Source organism: Heterocephalus glaber, unplaced genomic scaffold (genome assembly GCF_053883595.1).
Source record: "Heterocephalus glaber isolate CG9 unplaced genomic scaffold, H.glaber_assembly_v1.0 deba00001761, whole genome shotgun sequence".
Taxonomy (NCBI): domain Eukaryota; kingdom Metazoa; phylum Chordata; class Mammalia; order Rodentia; family Bathyergidae; genus Heterocephalus; species Heterocephalus glaber.
This window is the reverse complement of record NW_028258458.1, coordinates 3,998,059-4,022,890: the sequence shown is the minus strand read 5'-3', so window position 1 is coordinate 4,022,890 and position 24,832 is coordinate 3,998,059. Positions and strand designations below refer to the sequence as shown.

Genomic DNA, 24,832 nt, shown 5'->3' with positions numbered 1-24,832 from the left:
TTCAATTGCAGAATTTGTACAAAATATTACAGGGAGATTCTGATCTTAATTCCCCTCAAAAATTAACTCTGGAGGTACAATTAATAGAACAAGGCATCCATAACCATCAGGTTTTTCATATCAACTCTAATTATCCAGTTCATTTGTTTGTGCTTAACACCCCCCACTCACCTACAGACTTAATAGGGCAATGGTATGAGAAACGGGTCTTTCCCATGGAATGGTTGTTTTATCTAACCAGTTAGTGAAATCTCTACAATTATATCTAGAACAAATTGCAAAAATAGTTTCCTTGGGACGTAATCGTACCTGACAATTATTTGGTGCTGACCCTCATTTCATCATTATCCCAAATGATAGGGATCAAATGCAGATGCTGCTACAGACTGCTTCATATTGAGAAGTAGCCTTTGCAGATTTCACTGGACACATAGATAATCATTACCCTAGTGACCCTCTGTTTCAGCTTTTTTCACAACATGAGTTTATTCTCCCCAAGATTACTCAATTTCAGCCATTGCAAGGTGCCTCAACCTAGTTCACTGATGGCTCCTCTAAGGGCCAAGCAGCAATTTGGAGAGCTTCCTTTAGTTGTGTGTTGCCTACACCTGGTCTCTCTGCTCAGCAGTCAGAGTTGCTAGCCATTTTATTTGTGATCAAAACTTTCCCTCCCAAGCTCTCAATAGTTTAAGTGATTCCTTTTATGCAGTTTGTTTGACTCAAAGATTGGAAGGAGCTATGGTCCGCTCTACCTTAGAACCCAAATTATTAAACCTGTTTTTAAGATTACTAAAGGCCCTATGTCAAAGAACTGCTCCCTTTTATATTGGACATATTCAATCACATACGAACCTTCCTGGGCCACTTTCCTATGGCAATGCACAAGCAGATCAGCTTATAGGATTCCTTGCTGCTTTTGATCAGGCTAAGGAATCACATAGTTATTTCCATCAGAACTTCAAGGCACTACAACATGATTTTCAGCTGTCTCGAGCTCAGGCATGACAGATAGTTATGGCTTGTCCTAGTTGCCAGCAGATTCCACGGCCCATTCCCCCTGAGGGAACTAACCCTCGAGGCCTAGCCGCCAATATGATTTGGCAGATGGATGTGACACATGTCCCCTCTTTTGGAAAGTCTTGATTTGTACATGTCTCTATAGATACATTTTCACACATGATACATGCCACGTGTCACTCTGGTGAGAAAGGTCACCGTGTTCAACGGCACTGCTTGTCTGCCTTTGCTGCCATGGGAGTGCCCAAAAATATTAAAACTGACAATGGTCCATCATATGTTAATAAATTTATCCAAAAATTCTTTCTTATTTGGCATGTTAAGCATAGTACTGGTATCCCGTATAATCCACAAGGACAAGCCATAGTAGAAAGGGCCCTTGCCACCCTCAAACATCAATTGCTTAAACAATCACAAGGAAATCAGCTGCCTCCACAAGCTCATTTAGATCTAGCTGGGTTTGTACTCAATTTTTTGAATCCTGTAGCAGGTTCCACACAACCACCTGCTATGCTCCACTGGCAAACGGATGGCATGGTTAAGACTCAAAAACCACAAGTCCTTTAGAAAGATGTCCAAACAGGTAAGTGGAATGGCCCCGCTGCCTTAATAACTTGGGGGAGAGGTTTCCCCTGTGTCCTAACAGATAAGAGAAAACCTTGGGGCTGCCTTCCCGGAACATGAGACCGTGGGTCACGCTGGTGGAGCCACCAACATCTCACAGAATGAGTGATAGCACCCTGGCTGAAAGCGATGAGCCAGCTGCACCTCAGGGACCCACCTCACCAGCGACAATGAACAGATCCATGGCAGGGTCCAGGACTGAGATGATGCCCCCAGAGGGATGATAATTATAGATTTATGGTAAAAAATTTATATAGGTGGGGGACAACTTCAAAATGCTCCTTTAATATTTACAGGTATAAAAGCGCTTTCATTCCTTCTGATTGTAATTTCAAGAGATCTCTGTTAATTGACTATTCCAAAGTTTTTGACCAGTCATACAATTATATATCTAATAATCATAAAAAGGATATTACAATTCAATTTGGCCAAATATATGAGTGCACTCTAATTTTATAAATTGTCTTATATATTTGTCTGTTTGTACGGTTGAGCTCAATTCTTTTCACTTTTCATTTTCACCTTTTGAAAAAAAACTTTTTTTCTTAAAATATATTCACCTATTATTAAATTGGCTTACAGATAAATGTTATTAAATTAAAAGCATGCCTTCCTTCCCAGGTTCCTAATTGATCAAAGTGCCACCGAGATTTATTTTATAAAAGTAATGTGTATTGTCACCCACATGCAATAATCAAATTGCAATAAGCAGTTGTAAAATAAGAAGATATATGTATTCATCTTATTTGTCAAAGTAAATAGAGACTGTGGGTACTCCCTTTGGTGAATAAAGAAGTGGCCACCCAGAAAATAATTATTCTGGTCTTAATTCACTAAAGGGACCCCCTAGTAATTTTCATAATCTTATGGGAGACACACCACAACAAATATTGTCTCAATATGTTATTATAAATTGATTACATTGGTTATCATTGAAGTTTAAATTCTAAATATGTTATAAATTAATTACATTGGTTATCATTGACATTTAAACATTCAATATTGTTATTGTGGTATGTCTACATCGGTCATCTTCAAAAGATTAACTTCTGTGGTATAAACAAAAGAGTTATTGCAAAGATGCTTTTGGTACCAAACTACATTGAAGAACATAATGTTTTATATAACTATAATATTTATTACTGCTCCTTTTCTGGTGTACAAAATGTATTCATGCCCTCTAATTGTATGGGTCTTCTAACATTGTTTATGGTAATAACCTTTTGATTCAGATATTTGCCCTTCTCTTATGCTCCAGCCACCTATGATAATAGGCACACTTGTATGCTGATTTATTTTCCTTAGATGACGTCCTATAAAAAGATAGCTACTCAGGGATCCAGCCACAACAGCAACTATCATTGGCAATAATAACAGTTTAACTATATTTTTATTCCAAAATGCTTATCCAGGTAAAATTATAATAGTTGAGTTCACTACTCCTCTTACAATGCTAACGTTATTGATCTTCTCTTCTGGGTGTTCAACAACCAAAGTTTAGAGACCAAAACTGAAGAGGTATCTGGGCTAAAAAGGCAGCCAATATTTTGGCCCTGGCCCTCCAAGGTCAACTACAACAATAAGATCCAGGACATGAGGGAACCATCTCCAAGATCCTGCATTTTTGGTGAGTCACCCAAACTCCTGAGCCAGGGAGGTTGCTGAAAGCCAAAACAGTAAAGGTCCAACAAAAAGTGTGCCAAAGGAATGTCACCTGGAGGAAAAAATCTCCCATGCTTTCACAGGAAGCAACATGGTCAAGCAAGGCCATGACATATCCTGATGGCTGACCCTGACAGAAGAGCTAAGAGGCTCTATGCATGGTTCCAAGACAGTGCCTGTGGAGACTTAATTGACCTTGTTAGATAGCAAGAGATTGACTTTATTTAATATAGATCTCACTGTAACTTGGTCTTGAACATCCAGTAGAAAAATATAACTATATAAGACAATAGCTATTTGAGTTCAGCAAAAGTTTTAAGGGTTTTTTTAGCCAACACTGTTTTAAAAAAATTAATTTATTATTTGATTTTTCATCCTTTTACAGCCCCAATTAATAGAAATTATGCTTATAGACAGCTAAGCCAGTCAAACACTATAGACCCTCACAATATATAGGGTCAAGCTATTGTTGGATGTGCTCACTTTTCCTAAAAACACCTTCCCATAAAACCAAAAGGGAGATATGTCGGGAGCAATGCTACATAATTTTAGGGAAAAATCACTCGAGTAGGCCTAGCTCTCCTGCCTACAGCCCAGCTAGGACATTCCAGACATAATTGCATTTTGGCCTCTGGCCACAGCTGGGACCTCAGTGATCCCCGGATGCTGTAATCACCTGCGGGAGATGCCAGGGAGGAAGCAAATCTTCATCTCTTAGATTTCCATGGCCCCCAGCCTTTTGTTACCCCTTGTCTATCCCAATGTGAGGTACTGAACTCTATATTTCACTTGTTACATTTGTTTCTCCCAATGTACTGAGTACTGAATAAAAAGTGCTGCAAGCTAGGGGGGCTTTTGTCTTTGCCGCCCAGAGCAGCACTGATCACACCCAAGGCTCAGCTTCTTCTCAGTCTCATTTTTCTACCTTTCCAGTAATTCGCTGTGTGCTTCCAAGGCTCGCAGGAGACCAGGACTCACTGCACAGGTTCTGGTAACGCCCCCTTCCCCTGTTCCCTACATTTGGCGCCCAATGTGGATGTGAATCGGATCCACAAGTGAACTCGCCTGTGAGACAAACTCGGAGTAAAAGAGACAACACACGGATCTCCCAGGACGATTTCTGGACTCGGACGAGGGACACTGGTGGTAAGAGTGTCCAGCTGGGGGTAATTTTCTATCTTTGCTGAGTTACAACTATGGGTCAGTCTCTGTCATCAGAGCAGCGTAACTTTGCCAAATTACTTAAGTCGCTGTTAAAGCAAGCTATGTACCCAGTACCTAAGGGTCCTGTGATAGATTTGTTAAAAGACATACAGATGTACGTCCCATCTTTTCCCCCGGGAAGGGACAACTAACTTACTAGCATGGGAACGTGTAGGTACCGCTCTCCGTGAGGCTGGGCGAAGGGGTGATCTCTCCCCCCCGAATGCTCCCCACTTGGCCCTCAGTCTGCTCTGCTCTCAGATTCTCTCAGTCAGTTCAGGAGACCTCGGCTACCCCTCCCCGCACCCGCCCTCCTGTCCAGGCTTCCGCTTGTTCGGCTTCTCCGGTTTGCTTTCATCTCACTGCGGCTTCTGCTCCACCACCACAGCGCGCTGAGGAGGACCCTAACTCTCTAGCCCCTCAGCCATCTCACAGAGGTCCAGCTGCCCCTCTTCTGGGGCCATTCCCTCCCTATCGCCGTACCCCGCCAAAGGCTGTGACATCGAACAAGGCAGTGGGAGACCCTTTGTGCTGTCCTGTCTCAGTTTTGCCTCATCCTGATGACCCAGAGGTGGACATGTACGTTCACGCCTCATTTGATTTTAACATCCTGAAGGAGCTCAGGCAGAGCGTGCGAACTAATGGCGTCCAAAGCCCCTTTACAGTGGGTTTGTTGGACTATGTACTTCAGACTTACTCTCTGGTTCCTCATGGCGTTTTTCACCTTGCGAAAACGTGCCTGTCCCCCACTCAGTATCTCCACTTTGAGGTGTGTCGCGAGCGGGTACTGCGGGTAAAGAGGACTCAGACTCGGATGGCAGTTCACACACTTATATTATTATAATTCACTTCAATACAATTATCACACGATATTAAATAAGACAATATTAAGTCTGCCAATTACCACGTCCCTGTACCTGTACTGCGCAAGTCCTTATGGGAGCGCGATGTTTCCTCCCGTCGGGTCAGGGGGTCCGATCCGTAGACGAAGGGCATCGAGTCGGTGCTAGGCTGTCCCTCTCTCCACTGGCCTCGTCCTCTGGTCTCCTCTGGTCGGCGGCGATCTCCTCCTCCCAGCGGGATCAGGTGCAGGTGTCCCGGTCGGTGGTCAGATCAGCAGACTGACTAGTGGACTGGTCAGTGGGACGGATCGTCGACTTGCTTGAGGTCTTCAGCTCCTTTTATACTATTCTAACTGGGCATTTGTGGTATTGGTTCAGACTTATCACACTGTCCATTTCGGGGCACACCCTTATCAATTCCATACTGCTTAAGGTTCTACCTTCATATCTTATGGTTACACATCACTCACAGCACTCTTAAAGTCACAGCACACTTTAGGGGGTTACAGCACACTTAGGGTTACACAATTCCATCTTATTTCAAAGTGTTCTCCACATTCCATCCCCTGAATCTGTAAGCGTCTCAATCAGAGGCGGTTACAAGATTCACAGAAAAATCTGGTTAATGCCTCACCTTGCTTGACTCACATTATCTGCCGCAGACCAGCTGCAGTCGATGCAGGGTAGGAAGGGGAGAGGTCTCGGGCCGGTGAGTGAGAAAAGAACCTTCACAAGCAACGTTCAGGTTCCCTCTGAGAAGTCTCAGGGTCTGATTTATTTTTATATCTTCAAGCAATAGCTAGGAGGCATTGGGCGGAACATGTTTACATTTTAGGTTGCCTTAGCAATTTCTATAGAAGTAAAGGTTATTTTTTGCTAAACAGAGTATATTTTTCCTAAGCTGATTCATTTCATTGAACATCATGAATACATTTTAAAAATTACAATTGTCCCCTTATTTACCCACACCTAAGCAGAACAGAAGGTAACTTAATCAAAATCTCTATATCAGCGGGGGTACAAGCAAGATTTAATTAATTAAATGTCAAACTTGTGGTCGCCAGTTGGCCCTTGAGAAACTGCACAATGGTTAATATAGTTTGCTATTAGCTCTCTATTTTTCTATACCTCTATTCATCATGCCTAAGTGTTATTTGGGTTCATGGTCCATGAGCAGGAGATGTTTACAGCACTTTGAGAAAAACTGAGTAACTTGCCTCCTTAGTGTATTTATCTGTCTTAACTTTCTATTTCCCATTTTCCACTATTTCTTACGTCTAAAGTCTGTCCTTTCAACCTCTTCATAAGACCCCTTTAGTAATAAGAATGTCAGCAATAAGGAGGAGTCATAGTAGTGGGAAAACAGAGGGAGTTTCAGGAGAGGTTTCTTTAGAAGTGGATGTGGCAATAGAACTAAGAGAAACTGGGATTTGGGACTTGTGAGCCAGATCAGATTTCAATACATCATTGCCAATTTGCCTCGTGGAGAATATGTTGTTAGTCACAAACACAGTGATTCCTGTGACCAGAGTAACAATTGTAAACATTAGGGCAAGAAAAAATAAAACACGAGGGTACGATGTGTTCCTCCCTACTTTTCCCCCAGCTGGAACTTTGTCAAGCAGCATTGGAGGTCAGTCGGGCTTCGCCATTATATATGTTCCATTAATTGATGCCCATATATGTTGTTCTATGAGGATTATCCATTCATCATTATATTTTTTAGGTATGTTGATAGCATTGTATGCTTCCATTGCATTTACGAGGCTTATTTGAATAACATTTATGGTGCAAATTCCTGATGTACTTATTGAATCTCTATTTGGGTTTAGTATTGTCTTATAAAATGAAGTTTCTGTTCCTTGTCCTGTTGTGAATAAAATGTCCAAATCCCTATAAATTAGATCCAATAGTCTTGTATGTTTGCTGCATTGTAAAGTTTCATAAATTGATTGTGTTGATGATATTAGGGTATTTCTTAGGGTGCTTGTCTCCTCATGTTGTTTAAGTTGTTCTATTATCAATCCTTGTTCTTCTGATATATGTTGTGTTACTGTTTGCAATACTCCTAAGTTTTCTGATATGGCATGTATTGCTTGTGCTTGATCTTGGGTTAAGTGTTGTAGTTGGTCAATTCTTACAGCTTGTTCTCATACTGCAGCTGATGCAATAAGTGCTCCTATTGCTGCTCCTGCTACAAATGGTAGTCTTGCTGCAATTTGTAACGGTTTTCTTCTTCAGTTTTGTTGTCCTATAGTATATGTGTACAGTGGGTGTGTGAAATCATTTTCACATTGTTTAGTAATTATGTCCTGTAAGTTTAGATGTATTTCCAAAAGTTGAATTTGTGGTGATAGTACGAGATGAGCTGGGGTAGTCAGGTCTGGAACTGACCATGGTGCATCTCTAACCATAGCTGTTATATTTGTTGGAGGTAGTATGTATCCTGTTATATAATGTGCTGTGAGAAATCTACCATCTTCTAGGTCCCCTCTATTCATGCATGGTTCATTGGAGTGTTGGTTATCACTACATCTTTTCCTATTTATTGGGAAGTGGTATATGTTATCCCAGTTTTCTTGATCTAGCATTGTCATTACTGATGCATTTAGTAGTGGTCTGTGTGCTATGAAGTCTCCTCTTGTCCATTTCTTTGTTATTGGATGTGGTAATATCATGGAGAATATATATAGTAGGTTGCTGTGGTTGATTTCATTTATACCCTTAGCTTCCGTATTCCATGTTCTCCACCAATGTAAATTCTTGTGTGACCATTCATCTAATGAGTATCGTGGTGTAGTAAAGTTTTCAACATCTGATCTGGTAATGAGTCCTGGTATGTGTGTGTTATTTAAAGCAATTTGTGGGAATGTATAATTGATTTTCCATCCTTGATACCATGAAGTTATATTGGTTTGAGTAAATGTTATATTATGTAAGGTTGTATTTGCATCTAATGGTATTGGGAAGTTAATTGTATCATTATAATTCCATGGTGTCAAATTGCATACTTGGAAACTTATGTCCAAATTTCATACTCCATGTCATTTCAGATAAGGGTTTTTGGTTGGTTATGTTAAAACCACCAAGATGTTATTGAGAAACTTTTTGTTAGTGTTCCTTTATGTGTGCGATTAAACCAAGCTAAATTCTGTGATATTTGTTTGCCATTTATGATGAAGTTGAGCGTTCTTGAGTTTATGGGTTGTGTCTCTAGGTATGTGTTATGTTTAAATAATGTAACATTGAGTGTATTTCTGTTTGTTATATAAACTGGTACCCTAAGAATTGTACTGTCCCATGACCACATTGAGAATCCTTCCTTTGTGTTATTGGTAATTACTGTTGACAGATATGTTGATATATGAGGTCTTCTTACCATCTGTTTTTGTGGTATCTCAAATGTACTTGGGACATTTATATATGTAATCTTGGGATGTATCTGTATGTTGATTTCTGGTATTGTTGCATTGATGTCTTCATTTATATTTTTAAGCTCTGTTGGTGCTGATGGGTTGATTTTTAGTGATTCATAGCATATAACTCCTATTTGGTTTGTATGTTTTATGTGGGTCATATTAGTGGTATTGACAATATTTTTGAATAAGTTTACTATATTACATATCATTGTTTGATAAAGGCATCTATTATTATATTTAAGTTGTGCTCTTCTAGGTGTTGAAAATTGTGGTAGTGGCTTTGTATTAGGTCTATCAACACAATAGGTGGTCTGTAGTGTTCTATTCCTAATCTTAAAATGGTTATTATTTTTGGTAATGGTGGTAAGCTGAAGTTTATAGATTGCCCTGGTTCATTCAATATTCCTAATTTGTTGTAATATGGTAGATTTGGAAATCCTGCTGCACATAATATTGTATCATTTGGATATTTCTCTATGATGTTCTTTGGACATATATTTCCATATGGTGGTATCAATGAAGGTAACGATGCAACATTTATCAATGGAGTTACATGTGGTTTACATTCTGTAGAGTTCAGTTGCGTTGGTCCATTCCTGAAGCATGTTTTTATAGGTTGTGGTGTAGTGGTAGGTGTTGAATCCTCAGCATCTCCATGCTCTTGTGTTGTGTCATTGTGTGTTATAATCATATTCATATTCGTAATCTTGTGTTGTGTCTTCTCTTTGTTGTCCTATCCATGGTGCAAAGAATGCTGATAGAAATCTGGTTGTTATTCCCATATCGCATGTGAGTGTTGTTTGTGGTGGTTCTACCATATAGTAGAACTGTTCTTCTAATCTGTATAGGGCTGTAGTTTGTTTGAGTTCTTCTTCATTCCACCATATATTGTATATGGCTCTAGCTTGTGTTGCCTGTCTCCATAATAAGTTCCCTGAGCATCTGATTGGATTGTTTTCATCTTGTATCATGATGTCTTCTCCTTCTACTTGTTTATGTAGATGTGACATTGCTTGTAACTTGTGTACTGCATTGTTCCATGGAGTGCAAGAAGGGTTGTATCTATTGATTGTTTTTTTTGCAATATTGATATTTCTAGAAGAAGTCGTGACCTCCATAATGTGTATTTAATAGCGTATGATGGTCCCAATATCTTAATATTTTTCCTGTGATGTTGTGTGTTTCCTTCACTGGATATTTGAACTTTACTGTTTCGATAGGATTTGTTGTAGTGCCTGTCGTGGTTGTGGTTGTAGTATTTGTACTGGTTTGGGGTTTGTAGTCTAGTACTGTACTATTAGCAGTAGATGTTCCAGTTATTATTAATGTCATTATAGGTAATAACCTATGATACATATTGTGTGATTTGCCAGATATCCAAAGAAGTTTTTTGTTTTGGCTGTGTTGTTCATGGGGTTTGTCCACTTCCATATTGTTTTGCAATGATCTTGTGTGTGTATTATGACAGATTATGAATGTTAATATGTATAGTATGATGATGGTGATGACCATGATCTTCAGAATCCTGATGAGTCTTGTTACAAAGTTTGTCATCGTTATCCTTGTTTGGTTGCATTCCATCTGGAATCATGATGGAATCTAGTTACTATTTGTATCTTTTATGCTATGCTATCTAGTCTAACTTGGTTTAATTTACCTTTGTCATTTGTGGTCCATACTGTGTTGTGTGTGCCTTGTGCTAATATTTCTGTTGGGTGTATGTTATTTTTATGGTCTTTGTATATGGCTTTATAGTTCCTTGATATTTCCTTATCTGGTGTTGTCATTTGAATTATGTATGGTTTGTGTTTATTCTCAAATGCTTCTTCTATGGGTGTACCTCTATATGGTCTTGGTCTGTTATTCAATATGTGAAGTGCTTCAGTGATTTGGTGTGCTATGGTGCCTGTTGTACTATATAATGTAGTTTTTAATAGTGCATTAAATCTTTCTATGGATCCACTAGCTGTTGGATTGTATGATAAATGGAAGTTCCAGAGTATGCCTTTGCTTTTGGTGAATTTTTGTACAATTTTTGATGTGAAGTGTGTTCCTTGGTCAGATTCTGTTATGTGTGGGTGACCATATTGTGCTATCCATGTTTGTATTGTAAGTATTGTTAGTCTGGGGGTGGGTGACTTTCCATGTCTTGCTAGTCCTAAACCTGTTGTTGTGTCTACCACTGTGCACATACATAGACTTAATTTATCCTTTAGTGGTCTAATGAAGCCTATTTGTACTAGCCTATTAAATCCTGGTCTATATATGGGTTCTCCAACTCTTTTTTGGTTGAATTTTAATTTATTAGAAGGACAATTTTTACATGGTTTCATTGCATTTTTTACTGAGTGCCATGTTGATGGTAAATGCCTATCCTGGATCCATTTAAATGTGGGATGGGTTCCTAAGTGTCCTAACATCTTATGGATTTGTAGGATATGTTTGTTGGTTAATCTTGCTTGTTGTTTTGGTATGACTTCCCAGGTACCTTTTACTTTGGTTGTTAGTTGTTTATGTTGATTTCTTTTTGTGTTCCTATCACGTTCTGTACGCTGTGCTTTCCACTGTCTTCTGAGTTTAAGAGGTGTAACTGTTTGTGATATTGTGAATATCTTACTGAATTTATCTACCTTATCATTTAGCGTTGATGTAATATCTTTCTTTCTAGTATGTGCTGAGACATGGGTTACATATATTTTCTTTCTTTTTTTTTTTTTTTTTTTTTTTTTTCTGGTACCGGGGATCGAACTCGGGTCCTTGTGCTTGCACAGCAGGTGGCAAAACCACTGAGCTAAATCCCCGGCCCCGAGTTACATATATTTTCGTTTGTCTGGAGGCTGATTCTATAGTTTCCCAGTCTTCTTTAGACCATATTGGTTTATCATTGATTTTCCAAGAATTTTCCTTCCATTTGGATGCCCACATGGTTATACCATTGGCTACGACCCATGAATCTGTGAATATATATATTTTTTCTTGTTTTTCCAATTTTGATTGTTCACATGCCACTGCTACTGCTAATACTTCTGCATGTTGAGCAGATTTTGATGTACCTTCCTTAGTTTTTACCGTACCATCCCCAGGTCTATAAGCCACCGCTTTCCAGTGTATGGTTCTGCCTTTTTGTGACGCAGATCCAGCCGTGAACCATGCATTAGGCAAGGAGTTATCATATATAGGTGGTCCCCATTGTCCAAGTGCATGCCTCTTTTGGGGTAGGGTGATCATATCCGGCGGGGAGATTATAGGTTTTCCCAGCTCCTCTGTTGCACTTATCGTGTCACAGGGTTCTGGGTCCATCCCCTGGTGCATCAGAGCACTTTGGGATGGAGAAGGCAGCAACCCCTTTGCTACCACCGTCCCTCTGCTCAGGCCTGACTCCAAGAACCATTTCCAGGGTACGACTTTCATATCCAGCGGTCTCGTGGCTGTTTCCCTTAGGTCTGATGGTATCCACCAGAGGATAGGCACCTTAGATCTAAAGATTATGGGTTTGTCAGTTAGTAAACTGCTACATGTCCGAATTGCTTCATAGGTTGTCCATATTGTCTTTTCAAGTATTGAATATTTATGGTCTGACCATGGGAATTTTTTACAGAAAAAGCCTACAGGTCTTAATTCTGTATTATTTTTTATAAATAGGTTCCAATTTCCATATTCTTGGTGGAATAAGATATCTAGGACTATTATATCTCCCTGTTTGGGGTAATTTAGTGATTTATATGTCTTGCATAATTCTTTAAGGCTGTTTAGTATCTGTTTTTCATTTTCTGTCCATCTAAATTTGGGTGCTTTCTTAGTGATATTATGTAAGGGTTTCATAATGTTTTGGATATATGGAATATGATTTCTCCAGAAATTAAAAAGGCCTAACAGTTGTTGTAATTCCTTTTTATTTGTAGGGTCCTTAATTATTTATATTTTATCTAATTCTGTTTGTGGGATTGTAGGTCCCTCAGTAGTCTATTGTATACCTAGAAATTTGACTGATGTGCTAGGCTGTTGTACTTTATCATCATTAACTGTCCGTCCATCCTGTCTTAATATTTGTACTAATTTGTCTGTGTTTTTGACTTTGTTTTTCTGCTTTCCTCCTACCAATATATCATCCACATATGATAATATAAGTATGTCTTTGTCCTTTGGCATTTTATTTAATGTGAATTGTAATGCATTATGTGCTATTATTGGGCTATTCTTGTATCCTTGTGGTAATCTTTTAAATCTATATTGTTTATTATCCCATGTGAATGCTGTCATTTCCCTGGAATCCTCATGTAATGGCATACAGAAAAACATATTTTTTAGGTCAATTGTTGCTAGAAATGATGGTGCAAATGTGTTAATTTTCTTTGTGATATCTTCTAGTTCTGGCAAACTTCCTGGCATATTTGGAGTTAATTTATTGATGTTTCTGTAATCTATTATTAGTCTCCATGTGCCTGATGGTTTCTTTACCGGCCATATGGGGCTGTTATAGTTAAAGCTTGATGTATGTTCTATCACGTCTTCCTCTTGTAATAGTGTTATTGTGTCTGTAATGTCTTGTAATCCACCCTTGATTGGGTATTGGCTTGTGAAAGAGTTTGGTATTTGAGGTAATTGTATAGGATCTATTTTTACTTGTGTTAGGCATACGTGTTCTGGTTTTATGCAATTTCTTATGTATTCCCAATGGTTCCATATCTTAGGTATTATATCCATGCCTAATATATTGTGTGATACATTTCCATTATACATGTTGCATTCTATTGTTTTGTCGTATATCTCTAATTTTGCCCTTATTTTGTATAGTGTAGTTATGTTCCCTGTAATTCCTTGTATTCGTATCATGTTTTTTGTGTTATGTATCTTTGGTAATATTATGTCTTTAAATATGCTAATGTCACTCCTTGTATCTACTAGCCATGCTGTTGGTATGGGTTTCTTGTGTAGTATTATCGGTGTCCTAATCCACAGCCTTGGATCCTTGGTTGGTAGAATCTGTGGGGTTGGTTGAAGTATGGATTCTGTCTGGGCTGTCTGGGCCACTGTCTGCCCAGACCTCCTTTCCCTAAAACAGTTGGGCCTCTGTTGTTGTTTCCTTGGTATCTGTTTGGATAGCGATATGTGGGTTGGTATCTTCTTTGTCTTGTCTCATTTTGAAATTGTTGGTTGTTCATATTTAGTTGTCTGTTCTCATTTCTCATTGGTTGTACATTGTTAAATCTATTGAATCTACTGAATGTTCCCTTTTTCTTTCTCATGTTGTTTTCTGTCACATTATCTGTGGCAAAGCTCATGACATTTGTTTTTTCTAATTCTGTTTTCCTTTAGAAAATTTATCATGTCTCCAATTGTTCTAGCTGACTATACGTTTGGTCTTAGTAGTATTATTATTTTTAAATGGTTTGGTGCTCCCTTTAGGATAATTTTCTTGAAACCTGGTGTTAATATTGTTTCATGTGGTGTAAGTGCTCTCGAATATACCATTCCTATTACTCCTAATGTCCTGACTTAAATCTATTCCTTGATCCCATGTGTTCCATTTTGTCTCTGCTTCCCATTTTGTGAGGTCTATTGTAGGATATGTCATTTGTATCGCATATGCATACCAATCCATTAGTGAATATGTCTTACCTTGATTGTGTCCTATGAACTGTAGTAGATTTTCCTGTACATTAGGATTCTCTATTATATTTTTGATTCTAGTCATTTCTCCACTTGTTAACATTATAGTATCTGCTCCTTTATCCCACATTGCACGTAAGTATGAGGCGTCCCCCTTACCATTCTGTGCAAATTCTTGTCTTATTTGAGTTAACTCTGTTCCCTTAAGAGATCTAATTTCCTCTCTTATTTCGGAACCTCCTTCCACTGGTGGGTTTATAAGTCTACTTGGAGTATTAATGCTAGTCTTAGTGACCGGAAAAACCTCCCAATTGTTTCTGGGTGGGTCTGGTGGGCCCTCATGTTCAGCTAGCTGCTTAAATGGGTTAGTATCCTTGTACCTTCCTATTACTTTCTGAGCCATGGCTTTCCCTTTCATTCTATCATTGTCTATATCGTCTACTGTTTTCAGCAATATGCTTGGGACCTCAGGTTGTGAAGCTCTTTCTAATATGGGTTGTATCACATTAGGATCTGTTAATGTAGCCTTTATATCTATTTCCTTATATCTACATTTTTCCTTAACGGTCTTTTTGTTCTTTGCCATCGGTCATTGTCGTCTGCACTCACAGTCTCTGGTTTTGGTTTGATTGTTAGTTTCTTAAATTTAGCCAGCATTTTGTGGTTTTCGGAGTATTCAGAGGTGATTCCAATAATTTAGGATGCTATAGAATATGAGTATGAGAAAATATATAGACACATATATTAGTCTGTATCCTCTTGCGGCTACTGTGCCGATTCCAATTCCAAATGAGATTATGGTTGCTGCTAGTAATACTACAAAAGTTTTTTCTAGGGAGTCCAGAATGGTGCGTGGCTCTTCCTCCTTCTGTGCCGAAGCTCCAGAGTTGGCTTACACCATGCTGAGACTCCCCACCCCCCTTTTTTTTCCTACTCTATTCTGAGCTAAGCTTAGAGTCCAGAATGGTGCGCGGCCCTTCCTCCTTCTCTGCTCTTGATTAGAGCTCCAGAGTTGCCTTACACCATGCTGGCTCTTCTATTTGGGTGTTGATTTGAGTTGGAAGTTTTGGTCCAGAGTTGTCCTTCCCAAATACTCCCTTCTCTTATTGATTCCCAAATGGTTCTATCCTTAAGTTTAACCTCCGACCTGAGCTACCAAGTTTGCGTGGGAAGCCCCAGTGAATAATCCTGTTGAATCCTGTTATATTAAACAGAATCCTGCCGACTAGGCCAGCTGTCGTGAGCAGGCACCGCAGGTAAAGAGGACTCAGACTCGGATGGCAGTTCACACACTTATATTATTATAATTCACTTCAATACAATTATCACACGATATTAAATAAGACAATATTAAGTCTGCCAATTACCACGTCCCTGTACCTGTACTGCGCAAGTCCTTATGGGAGCGCGATGTTTCCTCCCGTCGGGTCAGGGGGTCCGATCCGTAGACGAAGGGCATCGAGTCGGTGCTAGGCTGTCCCTCTCTCCACTGGCCTCGTCCTCTGGTCTCCTCTGGTCGGCGGCGATCTCCTCCTCCCAGCGGGATCAGGTGCAGGTGTCCCGGTCGGTGGTCAGATCAACAGACTGACTAGTGGACTGGTCAGTGGGACGGATCGTCGACTTGCTTGAGGTCTTCAGCTCCTTTTATACTATTCTAACTGGGCATTTGTGGTATTGGTTCAGACTTATCACACTGTCCATTTCGGGGCACACCCTTATCAATTCCATACTGCTTAAGGTTCTACCTTCATATCTTATGGTTACACATCACTCACAGCACTCTTAAAGTCACAGCACACTTTAGGGGGTTACAGCACACTTAGGGTTACACAATTCCATCTTATTTTGAAGTGTTCTCCACAAGGTGTAACTTCGTTCTTTAATCAGGGAACAGGCTCATAAGAATGCTCAGGGAGATGCTCAGTCGAGAGAAGTTACTATCGACATGTTACTGGGCACAGGTGACTTTTTGGATTTAAGCAGGCAGGCCTGTTGCCCAGCGTTACTCTTCCACCAGCTAGAGGACCTCCTTCGGAGGGCTTGGGCTTCTGTGCCAGTTGAGGGTGCGCCAATGAAATCTTTTACTCAAATCATGCAAGGGCCAGTGGAGACTTACACAGAATTTGTAGCAAGATTACAACAAACTGTTAGGAGACAGATTTCTAATTCCCAGGCAGCAGACATCCTGATTTTACAGCTAGCCTATGAAAATGCCAATATGGATTGCAAACAGGCAATAAATCCTGTTCACTCCTCTAAAGATCTTGGAGCATATACTAAGGTATGCCAGAATATTGGGTCTCCTTCATACAATTTGGCTCTGATGGCTCAAGCCATCTCTCAACATTTACGCGGTACACACAGTGATTTAAAATGTTTTAATTGTGGAAAACTGGGGCATCTCAGAAAAGACTGCAAAATAAAAGTGGCTTTACAAGCTGACCCAGAGCCACTGAGTCAGGCATCCAGAGAAAATAAGTTACCGCCTGGCCTTTGCCCTCAATGCCGAAAAGGCACTCACTGGGCTAAAGATTGCTGCTCCAAATATGACAGGGATGGTGCACTGCAGCCGGGAAACAGAAATGAAGCCCTTCCCCAGGCTCGGAAACAATAGGGGATCAGGGCCAGGGGCCCCCAGTCCCCCTGAGTCAGCGGTACCCGGTTCAGACCCGTGCACAAGTACAAAATCAGACAACATGGGTGTCCGGAGGGACATTTCTTCCCTCGTCAGGGGAACACTGGGAGCTCAGGAATAGATCTTCCTGCTGCACAGAGAGGTCACCTGCTGGGAGGTGAGACTCCGGCATCTGTCCCCACAGGAATTCATGGACCCCCCCCACCCCCCGGAACCATTGGCTTGAGACTTGGAAAATTCTAACTTTGAAAGGCATTACTGTTATTCCAGCTATTGTTGATTCTGATTGTACCTCGGAATTGTGAGTTCCTGTTAGCTCCACAGGGCCTTGGGTAATAGAACAAGATTATATTGCACAATTGTTGCTCTTGCCTAAACCACAATTAAATAATGTTAGCCTTAAAAATTCCCAAGAGGATCCTCAGCCAGAAATTCCTCAAGAGATTTATTTCACCCAAGAGATTTCCAAAAACCACCCCATGTGCAAAATTAAATTGAATGCCAAATTCTTTACAGGATTGATAGACACAGGCGCGGATGTGTCCGTGATTGGCACATGTTTTTGGTCATCATCTTGGGGGAAAAAAACAACTAAAACTTCTCTGGTAGGCCTTGGCGCCCCCCAACAAGTTTTGCAAAGCTCCATTCCTCTGCCTTATGAAGGGCCTGATGGTCAATTGGGATATATTTGTCCTTACATAGCTCCCATACCTGTAAACTTATGGGGCAGAGATTTGTTGGAAGAATGCAGAATTGTAGTGACTACTTTGCCCCCTGAAACTTCACCGAGCCAACAGATGATGTCTAAAATGGGATATGAACCAGGAAAAGGATTGGGCAAGCAACTTCAGGGAACAACACAGCCTAGAGAACAGAAACAAAAAAATAAGCGCTTTGGAATTGGATATGATCAACATTTTTAGTTGGGGCTACTGAAGTTTCTCTGCCCAAGGCAGCCTTGCCTTTACAATGGAAATCAAATGATCCCATTTGGGTTAATCAATGGCCCCTACCACAGGAGAAACTAACCATTCTACAATAACTCATATTAGGACAAGTTGACAAGGGGCATTTAGAACCATCTGTGGGCCCTTGGAACACATCTATCTTTGTTATTCCTAAAAGGTCAGGCAAATGGCGTTTGCTCCGGGACTTACATGCAGTTACTGCAAGCCTCATTCCAATGGGGGCACTGCACCCTGGCTTACCAAACCCAGAGGCAATCCCCCAGAAGTGGCCGCTTAGAATTATAGATTTAAAAGACTGCTTCTTTAACATTCCTTTGCGGCCAAGTGACCGACCTCGATTTGCCTTTTCGGTACCTAGCACGAATTTTAAAGAACCGATGAAGCGCTTTCAGGGGACTGTGTTGCCTCACGGAATGGCTAACAGCCCCACACTGTGTCAGCTTTTTGTAGCACAGGCTCTTCAAGCTACTCGTAAGTTATTTCCTACTGTATTATTTAACACATTATATGGATGACATACTAATCTCTGCGAATACACAACAGCTACTTTTACAGGCCTTTGCTGTTGCAAAGAAGGATTTAGTGCGTTTTGGATTGTGCATAGCACCTAAAAAAGTTCAACTATCTGAGCCTTATATTTACCTGGGTACCTTGTTATCAGAACGATCGGTTGAGCCACAAAAGATACAGTTTAGGACAGACAAATTAAAAACATTAAATGATTTTCAAAAATTATTAGGTGATATTAATTGGATTAGGCCTAAGATAGGGACAGCAACTTTTCAATTGCAGAATTTGTACAAAATATTACAGGGAGATTCTGATCTTAATTCCCCTCAAAAATTAACTCTGGAGGTACAATTAATAGAACAAGGCATCCATAACCATCAGGTTTTTCATATCAACTCTAATTATCCAGTTCATTTGTTTGTGCTTAACACCCCCCACTCACCTACAGGCTTAATAGGGCAATGGTATGAGAAACGGGTCTTTCCCATGGAATGGTTGTTCTTATCTAACCAGTTAGTGAAATCTCTACAATTATATCTAGAACAAATTGCAAAAATAGTTTCCTTGGGACGTAATCGTACCTGACAATTATTTGGTGCTGACCCTCATTTCATCATTATCCCAAATGATAGGGATCAAATGCAGATGCTGCTACAGACTGCTTCATATTGAGAAGTAGCCTTTGCAGATTTCACTGGACACATAGATAATCATTACCCTAGTGACCCTCTGTTTCAGCTTTTTTCACAACATGAGTTTATTCTCCCCAAGATTACTCAATTTCAGCCATTGCAAGGTGCCTCAACCTAGTTCACTGATGGCTCCTCTAAGGGCCAAGCAGCAATTTGGAGAGCTTCCTTTAGTTGTGTGTTGCCTACACCTGGTCTCTCTGCTCAGCAGTCAGAGTTGCTAGCCATTTTGTTTGTGATCGAAAACTTTCCCTCCCAAGCTCTCAATAGTTTAAGTGATTCCTTTTATGCAGTTTGTTTGACTCAAAGATTGGAAGGAGCTATGGTCCGCTCTACCTTAGAACCCAAATTATTAAACCTGTTTTTAAGATTACTAAAGGCCCTATGTCAAAGAACTGCTCCCTTTTATATTGGACATATTCAATCACATACGAACCTTCCTGGGCCACTTTCCTATGGCAATGCACAAGCAGATCAGCTTATAGGATTCCTGCCGCAGACCAGCTGCAGTGGATGTAGGGTAGGAAGGGGAGAGGTCCCTGGCTGGCGAGTGAGAAAGGAACCTTCGCAAGCAATGTTCAGGTTCCCTCTGAGAAGTCTCAGGGTCCGATTTATTTTTATATCTTTAAGCAGTAGCTAGGAGGCATTGGGCGGAACGTGTTTACATTTTAGGTTGCCTTAGCAACATCTAGTGAGGTAAGGTTATTTTTACTAAACAGTATGCTTCTCTAAGCTGATTCACTTCATTGAACATCATGAATACATTTCTTAAAAATCACAATTGTCCCCTTATTTTCCCATACCTAGGTAGAACAGAATGTAACTTAATCAAAATCCCCAGAGGGTAACTTAATTAAAATCTCCATATCAGCGGGGGTACAAGCAAGACTTAATTAAATGTCAAACTTGTCACCAGCTGGCCCTTGAGAAACTGCACAACAGTTAATATAGTTTGCTATTAGCTCTCTACCTCTCTATACCTCTATTCATCTTAACTGACTGTCATTTGGGTTCATCGCTCACGAGCAGGAGATATTTTCAGCACTGTGAGAAATATTGAATAACTTGCCCCCTTAATGCATTTACCTGTCCCAACTTTCCGTTTCTTATTTTCCACTATTTCTTACATCTAAAGTCTGTCCTTTCAACCTCTTCATAAGACCCCTTTAGTAATAAGAAGGTCAGCAATAAGGGGGGGAGTCATAGTAGTGGGAAAACAGAGGGGGTTTTAGGAGATGTTTCTTTAGAAGTGGATGTGGCAATAGAACTAAGAGAAACTGGAATTTGGGACTTGTGAGCCAGATCAGATTTCAATACATCATTGCCAATTAGGCTCATGGAGAGTTTGTTGTTAGTCACAAACACAATGACTCCTGTGACCAGAGTAACAATTTTAAACATTATGGCAAGAAAAAATAACACATGAGGGTAAGATGTGTTCCCCTCTCCTTTTCCCCCAGCTGGAACTTTGTCAGCAGCCTTGGAGGTCGCTTGGGCTTCGCCAGATACCTTGCTGCTTTTGATCGGCTAAGGAATCACATAGTTATTTCCATCAGAACTCCAAGGTACTACAACATGATTTTCAGCTATCTCGAGCTCAGGCACGACAGACAGTTGTGGCTTGTCCTAGTTGCCAGCAGATTCCACGGCCCATTCCCCCTGAGGGAACTAACCCTCGAGGCCTAGCCGCCAATATGATTTGGCAGATGGATGTGACACATGTCCCCTCTTTTGGAAAGTCTTGATTTGTACATGTCTATAGATACATTTTCACACATGATACATGCCACGTGTCACTCTGGTGAGAAAGGTCACCGTGTTCAACGGCACTGCTTGTCTGCCTTTGCTGCCATGGGAGTGCCCAAAAATATTAAAACTGACAATGGTCCATCATATGTTAATAAATTTATCCAAAAATTCTTTCTTATTTGGCATGTTAAGCATAGTACTGGTATCCCGTATAATCCACAAGGACAAGCCATAGTAGAAAGGGCCCTTGCCACCCTCAAACATCAATTGCTTAAACAATCACAAGGAAATCAGCTGCCTCCACAAGCTCATTTAGATCTAGCTGGGTTTGTACTCAATTTTTTGAATCCTGTAGCAGGTTCCACACAACCACCTGCTATGCTCCACTGGCAAACGGATGGCATGGTTAAGACTCAAAAGCCACAAGTCCTTTGGAAAGATGTCCAAACAGGTAAGTGGAATGGCCCCGCTGCCTTAATAACTTGGGGGAGAGGTTTCCCGTGTGTCCTAACAGATAATGAAAAAACCTTGGGGCTGCCTTCCCGGAACATGAGACCGTGGGTCACGCTGGTGGAGCCACCAACATCTCACAGAATGAGTGATAGCACCCTGGCTGAAAGCGATGAGCCAGCTGCACCTCAGGCACCCACCTCACCAGCGACAATGAACAGATCCATGGCAGAGTCCAGGACTGAGATGATGCCCCCAGCGGAATGATAATTATAGATTTATGGTAAAAAATTTATATAGGTGGGGGACAACTTCAAAATGCTCCTTTAATATTTACAGGTATAAAAGCGCTTTCATTCCTTCTGATTGTAATTTCAAGAGATCTCTGTTAATTGACTATTCCAAAGTTTTTGACCAGTCATACAATTATATATCTAATAATCATAAAAAGGATATTACAATTCAATTTGGCCAAATATATGAGTGCACTCTAATTTTATAAATTGTCTTATATATTTGTCTGTACGGTTGAGCTCACTTTTTTCACTTTCCATTTTCACCTTTTGAAAAAAAAATTTTTTTCTTGAAAGATATTCACCTATTATTAAATTGGCTTACAGATAAATGTTATTAAATTAAAAGCATGCCTTCCTTCCCAGGTTCCTAATTGATCAAAGTGCCACCGAGATTTATTTTATAAAAGTAATGTGTATTGTCACCCACATACAATAATCAAATTGCAATAAGCAGTTGTAAAATAAGAAGATATATGTATTCATCTTATTTGTCAAAGTGAATAGAGACTGTGGGTACTCCCTTTGGTGAATAAAGAAGTGGCCACCCAGAAAATAATCATTCTGGTCTTAATTCACTAAAGGGACCCCCTAGTAATTTTCATAATCTTATGGGAGACACACCACAACAAATATTGTCTCAATATGTTATTATAAATTGATTACATTGGTTATCATTGAAGTTTAAATTCTAAATATGCTATAAATTAATTACATTGGTTATCATTGACATTTAAACACTCAATATTGTTATTGTGGTATGTCTACATCGGTCATCTTCAAAAGATTAACTTCTGTGGTATAAACAAAAGAGTTATTGGAAAGATGCTTTTGGTAGCAAACTACATTGAAGAACATAATGTTTTATATAACTATAATATTTATTACCGCTCCTTTTCTGGTGTACAAAATGTATTCATGCCCTCTAATTGTATGGGTCTTCTAACATTGTTTATGGTAATAACCTTTTGATTCAGATATTTGCCCTTCTCTTATGCTCCAGCCACCTATGATAATAGGCACACTTGTATGCTGATTTATTTTCCTTAGATGACGTCCTATAAAAAGATAGCTACTCAGGGATCCAGCCACAACAGCAACTATCATTGGCAATAATAACAGTTTAACTATATTTTTATTCCAAAATGCTTATCCAGGTAAAATTATAATAGTTGAGTTCACTACTCCTCTTACAATGCTAACGTTATTGATCTTCTCTTCTGGGTGTTCAACAACCAAAGTTTAGAGACCAAAACTGAAGAGGTATCTGGGCTAAAAAGGCAGCCAATATTTTGGCCCTGGCCCTCCAAGGTCAACTACAACAATAAGATCCAGGACATGAGGGAACCATCTCCAAGATCCTGCATTTTTGGTGAGTCACCCAAACTCCTGAGCCAGGGAGGTTGCTGAACACCAAAACAGTAAAGGTCCAACAAAAAGTGTGTCAAAGGAATGTCACCTGGAGGAAAAAATCTCCCATGCTTTCACAGGAAGCAACATGGTCAAGCAAGGCCATGACATATCCTGATGGCTGACCCTGACAGAAGAGCTAAGAGGCTCTATGCATGGTTCCAAGACAGTGCCTGTGGAGACTTAATTGACCTTGTTAGATAGCAAGAGATTGACTTTATTTAATATAGATCTCACTGTAACTTGGTCTTGAACATCCAGTAGAAAAATATAACTATATAAGACAATAGCTATTTGAGTTCAGCAAAAGTTTTAAGGGTTTTTTTAGCCAACACTGTTTTAAAAAAATTAATTTATTATTTGATTTTTTCATCCTTTTACAGCCCCAATTAATAGAAATTATGCTTATAGACAGCTAAGCCAGTCAAACACTATAGACCCTCACAATATATAGGGTCAAGCTATTGTTGGATGTGCTCACTTTTCCTAAAAACACCTTCCCATAAAACCAAAAGGGAGATATGTCGGGAGCAATGCTACATAATTTTAGGGAAAAATCACTCGAGTAGGCCTAGCTCTCCTGCCTACAGCCCAGCTAGGACATTCCAGACATAATTGCATTTTGGCCTCTGGCCACAGCTGGGACCTCAGTGATCCCCGGATGCTGTAATCACCTGCGGGAGATGCCAGGGAGGAAGCAAATCTTCATCTCTTAGATTTCCATGGCCCCCAGCCTTTTGTTACCCCTTGTTTATCCCAATGTGAGGTACTGAACTCTATATTTCACTTGTTACATTTGTTTCTCCCAATGTACTGAGTACTGAATAAAAGGTGCTGCAAGCTAGGGGGGCTTTTGTCTTTGCCGCCCAGAGCAGCACTGATCACACCCAAGGCTCAGCTTCTCAGTCTCATTTTCTTACCTTTCCTGTAATTTGCCGTGTGCTGCCGTGGCTCGCAGGAGACTAGGACTCACTGCACAGGTTCTGGTAACGTCCCCTTCCCCTGTTCCCTACAGCAAGTCATCCAGGCTCCAGCAGTCCGGGCATGGGGCCTCGAAGGCTCTGACGTCCCATCTGCCTGCGGGGACCCCAGGCGGGGACAGCACCCAGCGTGGCCCAGCCTCCCAAGGCCCCACTGGGCAGAGGCCTCACCTGAGCCGGCCCCGACACGCAGCGGCTCCCTCCAGACGCCTCGAGTTGGGAGTCTCCCCGCGTGGGCACCGGCGCACGGCAGGGGCGGGTGCTGGAGCTGTCTCAGGAGCACACGGAAGCGCGGGCTCCATCCGCAGAACCCAGAAGGGCGGCCCCAAAGCCCCCAATACATACGTGGGCTCTGAAGACAACTGAGCGTCCCCGGTGCCTGACCGCGAGCCCGACCAGCACGAGCTCTGGGTGCGGAGGGCTCAGAGCTCGTCCCGCGCGGCGCTGTCCAGCGGGGACTGCAGCACGTCCGCGTTCTCGGCCTCGCGGCTCAGCGCCTGCTGCCGCCGCATCTTCTGGGACTTGGCGCGGTCCCAGTCCGTCTTCACGCGCTCGTTGTTCCACACCACTGAGGTCTCCGTGTCGCTCACGTAGCCGTCGTCCCCCGTGTAGTGCGTGGGGTAGATGAGCAGGGGCTCCACGGAGAAGGCGCGCAGGTCCCGGGGCGAGAAGTGCGCCCTGTATTCGGAGCTGGGGGCAGGGATGGCGGTGAGCGCAGAGGACAAGCGGGGCGGCCCTGCCGGAGCCCCTCGCCCGCCCCGGGGCAGACCC

General features: G+C 41.0%; 1 protein-coding gene and 1 long non-coding RNA gene across 4 annotated transcripts in view; one reads left to right on the top strand and one right to left on the bottom strand.

Moving 5' to 3' along the window:
* Positions 1 to 242: 242 nt before the first annotated feature.
* On the top strand, positions 243 to 17,822 carry LOC147821143 (uncharacterized). Its single transcript, XR_015447623.1, has 2 exons — positions 243 to 3,268; positions 4,237 to 17,822. It is a non-coding gene; the product is annotated as an uncharacterized LOC147821143 (long non-coding RNA).
* The window catches only part of Colgalt1 (collagen beta(1-O)galactosyltransferase 1), a 19,341-nt gene continuing 10,164 nt past the window's right edge, over positions 15,656 to 24,832 (bottom strand). Inside the window, exons 12-13 of one of the 3 annotated variants that reach the window (XR_015447594.1) lie at positions 19,616 to 24,751; positions 15,656 to 17,876 (exon numbers count right to left, since the gene is read on the bottom strand). Coding sequence is in view for 1 of the 3 variants with exons in the window: in XM_004873208.4 (XP_004873265.1) it covers positions 24,484 to 24,751 (268 nt within the window). In the remaining 2 variants the exon portion in view is untranslated. Of the gene's footprint in view, positions 24,752 to 24,832 lie in introns of all 3 variants that reach the window. The other 2 variants (XR_015447595.1, XM_004873208.4) reach the window with 2 other exon arrangements.